The 11,306-nt window shown below is 36.2% G+C and overlaps 1 protein-coding gene across 2 annotated transcripts in view; it reads left to right on the top strand.

The window, feature by feature from the left end:
• Positions 1–11,306, top strand: part of NAA15 (N-alpha-acetyltransferase 15, NatA auxiliary subunit) — a 76,018-nt gene that overhangs the window by 19,977 nt on the left and 44,735 nt on the right. For both annotated transcript variants that reach the window (XM_007103826.3, XM_007103827.4), the window contains exons 2-4: positions 4,914–4,998; positions 7,031–7,135; positions 9,392–9,549. In XM_007103826.3, the coding sequence (XP_007103888.1) occupies positions 4,914–4,998; positions 7,031–7,135; positions 9,392–9,549 (348 nt within the window). The remainder of the gene's footprint in view (positions 1–4,913; positions 4,999–7,030; positions 7,136–9,391; positions 9,550–11,306) is intronic.

An 11,306-nucleotide genomic window follows, 5' to 3' on the forward strand; every position in this document is an offset into this window, starting at 1 on the left:
AAAAAAAAAAAAAAAAAAAAAAAAAGAATAGTGTACTTAGGGGGCTTCCCTGGTGGCACAGTTATTAAGAATCCGCATGCCAATGCAGGGGACATGGGTTCGAGCCCTGGTCTGGGAAGATCGCACATTGCCACAGAGCAACTAAGCCTGTGCCCCACAACTACTGAGCCTGCACTCTAGAGCCCGCGAGCCACAACTACTGAAGCCTGCGTGCCTAGAGCCCATGCTCTGCAACAAGAGAAGCCACCGCAATGAGAAGCCTGTGCACCACAACAAAGAGTAGCCCCTGCTCACTGCAACTAGAGAAAGCCCGCATGCAGCAACGAAGACCCAATGTTGCCAAAAATAATAAATAAATAAATTTATTTAAAAAAAAAAAACCCGCAACGGGAGAGGCCACAACAGTGAGAGGCCCGCGTACCGCAAAAAAAAAAAAAAAAGAAGAATAGTGTACTTAAACTGTTCTTTGTATGTGAGTAGTTCCTGGAAAACGGTGACAAGTTAGGAGTGTCACTTTTAATTAGCCTAGTCATTACATCATATTAACAAATTAAGGAATAAAAGCCATATGATCATCTCAGTAGATTCAGAAAAAGCTTTTGACAAAATTCAACACCCATTTATGATAAAAACTCTCCAGAAAATGGGCATAGAGGGAACCTACCTCAACATAATGAAGGCCATATATGACAAACTCACGGCAAACATTATACTCAATGGTGAAAAACTGAAAGCATTTCCACAAAGATCAGGAACAAGACAAGGGTGTCCACTCTCACCACTCTTATTCAACATAGTTTTGGATAAAAACTCTCCAGAAAATGGGCATAGAGGGAACCTACCTCAACATAATGAAGGCCATATATGACAAACTCACGGCAAACATTATACTCAATGGTGAAAAACTGAAAGCATTTCCACAAAGATCAGGAGCAAGACAAGGGTGTCCACTCTCACCACTCTTATTCAACATAGTTTTGGCAATCCTAGTCACAGCAATCAGAGAAGAAAAAGAAAAGAAATACAAATCGGAAAAGAAGAAGTAAAACTGTTACGGTGTGCAGATGCCATGATACTATACATAGAAAATCCTAAAGATGCCACCAGAAAACTCCTAAAACCAACCAATGAATTTGGCAAGGTTGCAGGATACAAAATTAATGCATGGAAATCTCTTGCATTCCTATACACTAATGATGATAAATCTGAAAGAGAAATTAAGGAAACACTCCCATTTACCATTGCAACAGAAAGAATAAAATACCTAGGAATAAACCTACCTAAGGAGGTGAAAGACTTATACAAGACTTATACTTACAAAACTATACAACACTGATGAAAGAAGTCAAAGATGACATAAACAGATGGAGAAATATACCATGTTCTTGGATTGGAAGAATCAATATTATGAAAATGACTATACCAACCAAAGCACTCTACAGATTCAGTGCAATCCCTATCAACGGCATTCTTCACAGAATTAGAACAAAAAATTTTACAATTCGTATGGAAACACAAAAGATCCCGAATAGCCAAAGCAATCTTTTTTTTTTTTTAAGATTTAAAATTTTATTTATTTATTTTTGGCTGTGTTGGGTCTTCGTTTCTGTGCGTGGGCTTTCTCTAGTTGCATCGAGCGGGAGCCACTCTTCATCGCGGTGCGCGGGCCTCTCACTGTGTCGTCCTCTCTTGTCGTGGATCACAAGCTCCAGACACGCAGGCTCAGTAGTTGTGGCTCACGAGCTTAGTTGCTATATGGCATGTGGGATCTTCCCAGACCAGGGATCGAACCCATGTCCCCTGCATTGGCAGGCAGATTCTCAACCACTGCGCCACCAGGGAAGCCCAGGGAGTGTCACTTTTAATTAGCCTAGTCTTTATGTCATAGCTTCCTTTAAATGCTTTTTACTATTATTTTAATTATTATAAGAAAAATTATTTTTAGGCTTTCTGCTAAGTAAATAGGAACACTAAATTTAGTTGCTTAGTCGTATGTTTCTTTGGCTGTGTATGGTTACGTTACTGCTTCTGCTCCCCTCCCTCGTATCCCCCAGATCACTGCCTGTTGATTGTGGGAAGGGCTGAGAGGAAGCTATTGCAGAGAAACTAGGACTGATGGAGCTACTAGAGAATGGAAGTGTCAGGGAAGGAAAGTGCAGAGGATAATTAGGTTTTTTGCTTCATCATCTGAGTGAGGGTGAGTTGAGGGAAGGGCATCTCTTGAGATGGTGAAGACTTGGTGAATAGATTCTGGGGGAAAAATCAGTTGTGTTTTGGATAGTGTATTAGGTTTGAGATGTGAACAACAAAATAGAGTTGGTGAGTACATAGTTGATTATAGGACAGCTCTGTAATTGGCTGTAGCACTGAGCTTTAAGCAGTTGATTTCATGGTGCTGAATGTAAAATTTTACATTTTTGTTTCTCCACATTTTTCTATGATTTTATTATCATTTGCATTAACTACCCCTCCCAGATTTTGAATGTATTGTTTTAAAAATTGTGAGTAAAATTTATTTAAACTTATGACAGTGAAATCTGGCATAGAGTACCATATCTTTAAGATGTTTTCTGTAATGAATACAGTGCTTTAAAAATAATTATTGGGCTTCCCTGGTGGCACAGTGGTTGAGAGTCCGCCTGTCGATGCAGGGGATATGGGTTCGTGCCCCGGTCCAGGAAGATCCCACATGCCGTGGAGCGGCTGGGCCCATGAGCCATGGCCGCTGAGCCTGCACGTCCGGAGCCTGTGCTCCGCAACGGGAGAGGCCCACGTACCAAAAAAAAAAAAAAAAATTATTGTTATAAAAGCACATGGTGATACTTAAAACTCAGATAGCACTAAAAGGTTTATGATGAAAAAGAATTTGTCAACTCAGCCCCCCACCCTCCATATCTTCCCACACCAGCATCAAGCACCCTCAGTCCTTCTAGCCATTTTCTCTGGTATTTGCTTTTCTGTTGCTTAGTAATATAACATTATTTCTTTCTTCTTTTTAAAAATATTTATTTATTTATTTGGCTGCGCCAGGTCTTAGGTTGTGGCACGCAGAATCTTCGTTGCGGCACGTGGGATCTTTAGTTGCGGCATGCGAATTCTTAGTTGTGGCATGTGGGATCTAGTTCCCTGACCAGGGATCAAACTCGGGCCCCCTGCATTGGGAGCATGGAGTCTTAGCCACTGGACCACCAGGGAAGTCCCTATAACATTATTTCTTGATACATGACTTTTAGACATTTGTTGACTTCTGTTTATGGAAAATGAGGACTTGGAACTTCATCATTCACACATTTGCTCACTTGTCTTTCTCTCTTTATACTTATATCACAATATTTTGATAAACTAGTATTAAATATTTACATTTTTATAGCTATACATGTATTTTTTATTGTTGAGCCAAATATTACGCTAAGACCACTAAGACCAACACACTCTCTTATATAAGCCTTTATTTCTCCTGGAGTTAATACCTATCTTACTTATTCAGTTGCCTGGTTTTGTATAGACCCATTGCTCATTTTCCCCAAATGTGCCTGTATTTCTGTCAGGTGTTTATAAATAAAATTTTCCATTTTTGTCCTTGATAGAAACCTATTCCATGGTGGCCTTTGGCATCCTGTTTTATTTTGGAGTGGTTGTTCTCTAGTTCTTTTTTCTGCATTAGATTACTTATTTACTAAGTCCCATGTTATCTTTTTTGTTTGTTTTGATTCCTTTTAATAGCTTCCTAAGGAAGAATGCGGAGAGATAAAATTTTAACTTTCTGAGAAGCTTTAAACTGTCATTTTACTTATATATACTTGATTGACAGTTTAGCTAGGTAAGGAATTCTGAATTTTGAAGGCTGTGTATAGTTTTATAGCTTTTAACAATATTCCATTGTTACTTGGGAGTAAAAGTTCAGTGCTATTCTGATTACAGATCTTTTTTATGTGACTTGTTTTTTTCTCTCTGGAAGTTGTTTTTTTTTTTAAAAAAGTTATTTATTTTTGGCTGTGTTGGGTCTTCGTTGATGCACGTGGGCTTTCTCTAGTTGCGGTGAGCGGGGGCTACTCTTCTTTGTGTTGTGCGGGCTTCTCATTGTGGTGGCTTCTCTTGTTGAGGAGCATGGGCTCTAGGCGCGCAGGCTTCAGTAGTTGTGGCATGCGGGCTCAGTAGTTGTGGCTCGCGGGCTCTAGAGCTCATGCTCAGTAGTTGTGGCGCACAGGCTTAGTTGCTCTGCGGCATGCGGGATCTTCCTGGGCCAGGGCTCAAACCCTTGTCCCCTGCGTTGGCAGGCGGATTCTTAACCACTGCGCCACCAGGGAAGCCCCTCCTTCTGGAAGTTTTTAAGGACCATTATTTCCAGGCTTTAAATTTTCATTATGGTGTGCCATAGTGTGGGTCTTTTTTCCCCTTTGCTAATTTGCATGCACTTGTTTGTCCCTTGTGGCTTCAGAGACTTGTTTCCTTCAGCAAAAAGAAAATGTTATTTAAAAATATAATTTCTACACCTTTCTTTTTTTTTTTTCAGTTTTCACATTATTAACACTTGTTGGACCTTTCGGAGTAAGCTAATGATTTTCTTATTGTTTCTAATGTATATTTTGTCCCTTTGTCTTGCTTTTACTTTCTGTATTTGAACCTTCCTTTTTTTTTTTTAAATTTTGGCTGCACAGTGTGGCTTGTGGTATCCAGTTCCCTGAGCAGGGATTGAACCCAGGTCACTGCAGTGAAAGTGCCGAATCCTAACCACTAAGCCACCAGAGAACTCCCTGTATTTATTTTTTTAAGCTGCGTTTTAGTGGGATTTAGGAGAATATGGAAATAACCTGATCATTTTGTTGTATTTAACAGAATCAAAAATTTCGCACCGCATTTAAAATTGTTTGCATTTCTTGCTAAACTTAAATTTTTCTCTTTTGTTTTGACAGAGATGTTATGAACATAAACAGTACAGAAATGGATTAAAATTCTGTAAACAAATCCTCTCTAACCCCAAATTTGCTGAGCATGGAGGTAAGTGTAAATACTGTACACTTGCTTGTAAGCATAAGTAGGTAAGGCTTTGCTTACTTGCCTGGTTTCACTTATTTGGGTTCTGTTAATCCCAACTGCCTAGACTGTTTTCCAGGGAGAATGGACCTTCTTATCCTTGACTCCTGTGAGATGTTTAATACTAATACTTTGAATTTATTGTTGAGAAAATGAGAACACAATCTACTTGAGTTCTGATTTATTCCTAATTTGAATATTAGCACCATAGGAAAGGCAAAAGAACCTAGTAAGACAAATATGCTAATTTAAGTTTAATAAATAAGTTTATTTAAAATGTTACAAGAAAATTTTGCTTGAGAACTTTGGTTGAGCTAGAGAAATTTTATTCCTTACAATAAGCTTGTTCAGAAAGTATCCATTTGGGTCTTTGCTCATGAACCAGCACCTTCTTATTTAGCATTGTATCTTAATTAGTTTTTCAAGACAGTCATGTTTAAGACATGATTTTGAAAGTTTACATAGCTTTTGCCTGTGTGAGGGTAGAAAATTGGACAGTGAGATGTTTGTAGGATAAACTTGTAAAGAAGCAAAGGAAAAATAAGCTTTCACAGGTCTGATTTGTAGTTAGGAAACATGGCTCTTTGTTAATTAATTTGATAATGTTCTCTTAGTATTGAAGAGGGAGAGAGCAATAGTTCCCTGTTAGCTATCTTTACTCTCGCGTACTTTCACTGTAGTAATAAAATTGTTTAAAGATGGAAAGCAGTGGGAATAAAGTATCTAAAATTTCCTCTCTCCATTTCCTTGTTAAAAAATAATTTTGCTAGCCAGTTGGATATTAGGTTGTTTTATATTCATTCCAAAAGTATGCATAATGGTAATGTAACTTTTAGTCGTATAGTCACCATAGAGTTTCAATACAGCAGAGTACCAACTTTCATTGTGTCTAAAATGCAATTTCCCTTCATATTTTAACATATCTGAAATCAGTTTGCATATGAAGTATCATAATTTAATTGAAAATACTTTTTAACAGTACATAAGTTATGATTTGTTCTAAACTTACACCCTGGGTTTTCATTAAGACACTTGAAGTTGTTTCTTGCAAGAATAGATTTTACCTGTTTAACAACTTTCTACAGTACCTTGCTAATTTGGCTACTTGCCAAATATATTTTGTTTGTTTGCTTCCTTTTCCTTTAAATTTATGCATGATTTATGATGATTTTGTACACACTTTTTTCCTTCTTTTTTTTTGCTTCCATTTCTTTATCTGTGTTTTACTATAAATGTTGACTTTTCCTGAGGATAATATGTTTAATCCTTATCTTTTATTCCTAATTAATTTTTCTATAAATTTTAAATTGTAGTCCTAAAAGACAAATTAATCACAATGAATATTTTATATTCATTTGTGTTTCATAGAATATACATTGTGAAATTAGAAATATTGTTTTTTCCTTTCTGAAAATTGATATTTTCTCAACTCTTTTTTAATCTGTGGATTGTGAATGACAGGTGTCTGACATCTTCTTTTACTTGTATATTTAATAGTAATCCCAAAGAATCGTTTTAAAATAAATTTATGAAAACCAGAAATGTAATGTATGTGTATATTTAAATAGTTGAACAGTGAATTTAACCTTTATGTAACTTGGGTTCACAGAGATAGTCTGTTTCAAGACAAAGTTTTTCATACTTTAAAGGAGTGATTTAATAAGGTCATGAAATTCCCCTGAACAGTAGGAAAATCATTTTATCTTGTTAACATATGGATTACCAGATATTTATGCATTTTTGTATCATTTTATCAAAAAAAAATCTAGGGAGGCCTACAGTATAGAAATGTATAGTTACTTCATTTGTCAATTTAACAAATATTTTAATTCTGTAAAAACCTGGACATTTTCCCAGGAATCTCCTTGAAGTTTTAAATATTTAGGATAATGTAACATTTGTTTTTGAGATTATGGTTACAGTTTTTGTTGTTAGTTATCTTTAAATTCTTTTTCTTTTTTTCTTCCTTTTCTTCTTTTTCTTTTTTTAAAAATAGAAACCCTGGCTATGAAAGGATTAACACTGAACTGCTTGGGAAAAAAGGAAGAAGCTTATGAATTGGTTCGTAGAGGTTTGAGAAATGACTTGAAGAGTCATGTGTGTATCCTTTTCGTATATTTAAGGGTTGGATTGTGGTGTCTTGAGCTAGGGCAGCAATTTGGGAGTCAGAAGTTTTAGATCTCTCTTACTGTATAACTCCAGAGGAGATGGTTCTTTCTTCAATTGAATGATAGCAACTGCCTTCATTCAGGAAACATTTTTGTATACCTACCATGTTCTACCATTGTATCTAGTCACAGATAAATGGGACTTGCCTTTTAAAATATCTATGAAAGCTCTTCCCACACTTAAAAAAAGAGGTACCCTACAGATTTCATCATAGCATGAATTTAGAGAAGGATATACAATAAGGATTATTAGAAGGCAGTATAGTATACTGATTGAGAGCCCAGGGTTTGGAGTATGCTTCACTTTGGTTTGAATCTCAGCTCAGCTTCTTTCTAACTGTGATCTTAGGGCTTAGTTTCCTTATGTGTTAAATGAGAATACTCATACCCACTTCACTGTGGTGGTGTAAAGGTTTAATGATGCTTAATATAGTCCCTGATAATGCTGTACTGTATGAGGTGAATTTTATTTTATTTTATTTTATTTTATTAAGGGAAGTGTGAGAGTAGGATCAAGTACAAATGTCTGAGGAAAGATAGAGAAAAAATTGTGGGTTACTGTTTTTTAAATAGTTTTTAACACATATTTCTTTACCTATTTTGTTGGCTAACACAATGAAGTGCTGAAACACTTAGCAAATTTTCAAGTGTTAGTCTGGAATAATACAGACTAAGAAAAGATATGGATTTTGCTGTCAAGGATCTTATAGTCTAGTGAAGGAAGATACTTGGTAGAAGCTTAACACTTCTGAGTATTACATAAAACGTTATAATTTGTTCAACAGTTATCACTAATCCAGTAAAGCAGAAGTGAGTGAGTTGAGAGTAACCAAAAACTGAAAAGGTAAGCAAAGGGTTAATTAATAAGATTTTGTAGATATCTTTTCATCATTTTAATGTTGGTGCAGTGTTCTGTATGTACTTGCCATGCTTTATTTAACTGGGTTCCTCTCGATGAACATAAATTTCTTTAAATTTTTAGCAGTGTTAAACTCCTTGAGGATAGATTTTTAGAAGAAGATTCAAGGCAGTTAAAAGGTGTTGCAGTGCTCAAGAGAGTTGATCAAGTCCTGAAATGGGGGTGCGGGGAATAGGAAGGTAGGTAATGAGTGCCAGATTATGAAGGGTAGTGTATCTCAGGCTTTTTAAAACCATGTTCCAACCAACTGAGAAGATTTGTTAACCTTTACTTTGTCATTTGCATTATGAAAATGAAGATTATTTTTCAAATAAAATTTATAACATTATATATGTATTTTCAGTTATGCATGTCACCCTAGAAATTCTTTATTTACTGACTCTGTTAAGGAGTGTAGAAGTTGTTAGATTGAAAAGTTGGAATCTGATCTGAAACAGAAACATTACTCATTTCTGGAAAGGGAAGTAGACCTTTTTCTTTTGATTGTGTGTGTTTTAGAAAGGTTACTCTGGCAGATGAGAGTAAAAGCAGAGAGACTGAAGGCAGGAGGATGGGTGACTTGCAGTAATCAAGATCTAAAGTGAAAAAGGACCTTTATTAGAGGAGTGGGATTATTTACATATTTTCCCCCTTTGTAGCACAGTTTTACAACCTACTGTAATTTTGCTTACTTATCTGTATTATCCCTTGCTAGACTTTAAGTTCTTTGAATAGGAGACTGTCCATTTTGGCCACCTGCACCCTAAATTTAAGTGGTTGATTTTTAGGAACTTTATACTGCACTAAGGGTCTGTCCCAAGGACCTTGTTAGCTAAGGAAAAGAAAATACACTTGATTTAAAACAATTACATGTCATGGATACCCATTCCCTCTTTTACCTTTTAAAAGTAAAGATAATTCTTAATATTTATTGGGCATTTATTTTTGTGCAAGCCAGTGAGCACTTTATATGTTATTCCATTTTGTCACCCAACTGCTGTGCTTTGCTGTATAGACTTTCTATTTATTTATATTTTATAATTGAGGAAACATAAGATTAAATTAACTTGTTTAAGGTCACAGAGCTAATAAGGCAGGCTAGACCTGTTTTCTCTGGCTCGAAGAGCTGTGCTTTTTTTCCCCACTGTATCAAACTACCTTCTGTCTTTATATTCTCTGTTTTTTAAGGTTGTAATTTTATAAATAGATGTAGTTTTCTGAGTTTCATAGAGAATATTATTGGAACTTTATTTCTTGACCTGGAGGTTGTATCCTTGACTAAATCCTTTAGGTTGGCATGTTTATGGCCTTCTCCAGAGGTCAGACAAGAAATATGATGAAGCCATTAAGTGTTACAGAAATGCGCTAAAATGGGATAAAGACAATCTTCAAATCTTAAGGGACCTTTCTTTACTACAGATTCAAATGCGAGATCTTGAGGGTTACAGGGTAAGTAGAGAATATTTTTATTCTAAGGAGAAAATACTGTTTAAATATTTAAAACTTTGAGTACTTTCTGATAACAAGTTTTCCATTAAAAAAAAATTTAATTGAATCTGCCCTCTTCTCCCAGTAGTGATTGTGTTTATGACTGGACTAATCAGATTTAGAAATTATTTTCCTGTGAGGCAGAGTTGGATTACTATATAAGATTGAGTTAATCAATTCAGTGAAAAATTAACATTTATATATATATATATATTTTTGTTTGTTTATTCTTTTTACCTCCACGGAGACTAATATTCTGTCTTAGTAGCTACATTGTGTGTGCGGGGTGGGGGGGCTTCCTTCCAGTTTTATTCAAATATAGTTGACATACAGCACTGTATAAGATTAAGGTGTACAGCATAATGATTTTGTTTACATCATGAATGTTACCACAGTAAGTTTAGTAAGCATTCATCATCTTATATAGATACAAAGTAATAGAAAAAGGAAAAATTATATTTGTTCCTGGTGCTGAGAACTATTAGGGTTTACTCTTGTAACAGTTTCCACATATAACATATAGAAGTGTTAATTATATTAATCATGTTGTACATTACACCCCTAGTACTTAATTTATCTTACAAGTGGATGTGTGTGCCTTTGACCACCTTCATTCAATACCCCGTACTCCCCACCGCACTCCCATTCCCGCCTCTGGTAACCACAAATCTGATTTCTTTTTCTCTGAGTTTGGTTGGTTGGTTGGAGTTTTTGAAGTTTAATTGCCCTATGATGCTATATTAGTTCCTGGTGCACAACATAGTGTTCTATATTTTTCTGCATTACAAAATGATCAGCACTGTAGCTGTATTTTAACCCTTAAATCAGTCTATTAAATCAGATTTATTTAGTCCCTTTTTTTTTTTTTTTTAATTTTTCCATGTAGTACCTGTTGAGTTGTTTTCTATAGATCTTAGCTCAGTAGTTGGGCACTGTATTAAAAAACAGTGGTTTTTTTCCTTTGTACTATCTTTTTTTTAATTTTTGAATTTCATTTGATTTATTTTTTATACAGCAGGTTCTTATTAGTCATCAGTTTTATACACATCAGTGTCTACATGTCAATCCCAATCGCCCAATTCAGCACACCACCATCCCCACCCCACCCCACCCCCGCGGCTTTCCCCCGTTGGTGTCCATACATTTGTTCTCTACATCTGTGTCTCAACCTCTGCCCTGCAAACCGGTTCATCTGTACCATTTTTCTAGGTTCCACATACATGCGTTAATATACGATATTTGTTTGTCTCTTTCTGACTTACTTCACTCTGTATGACAGTCTCTAGATCCATCCACGTCTCAACAAATGACTCAGTTTCGTTCCTTTTTATGGCTGGGTAATATTCCATTGTATGTACGTACCACAACTTCTTTATCCATTCATCTTTCAATGGGCATTTAGGTTGCTTCCACGACCTGGCTATTGTAAATAGTGCTGCAGTGAACTTTGGGGTGCGTGTGTCTTTTTGAATTATGGTTTTCTCTCGGTATATGCCCAGTAGTGGGATTGCTGGATCATACGGTAATTCTATTTTTAGTTTTTTTGTTTTTTTTTTTTTTTTTTCGGTATGCGGGCCTCTCACTGTTGTGGCCTCTCCCGTTGTGGAGCACAGGCTCCAGATGTGCAGGCTCAGCGGCCATGACTCACGAGCCCAGCCGCTCCGCGGCATGTGGGATCTTCCCAGACCGGGGCACGAACCCATGTCCCCTGCATAGGC

This window comes from Physeter macrocephalus, chromosome 7 (assembly GCF_002837175.3).
Source record: "Physeter macrocephalus isolate SW-GA chromosome 7, ASM283717v5, whole genome shotgun sequence".
NCBI classification, from domain to species: Eukaryota; Metazoa; Chordata; class Mammalia; order Artiodactyla; family Physeteridae; genus Physeter; species Physeter macrocephalus.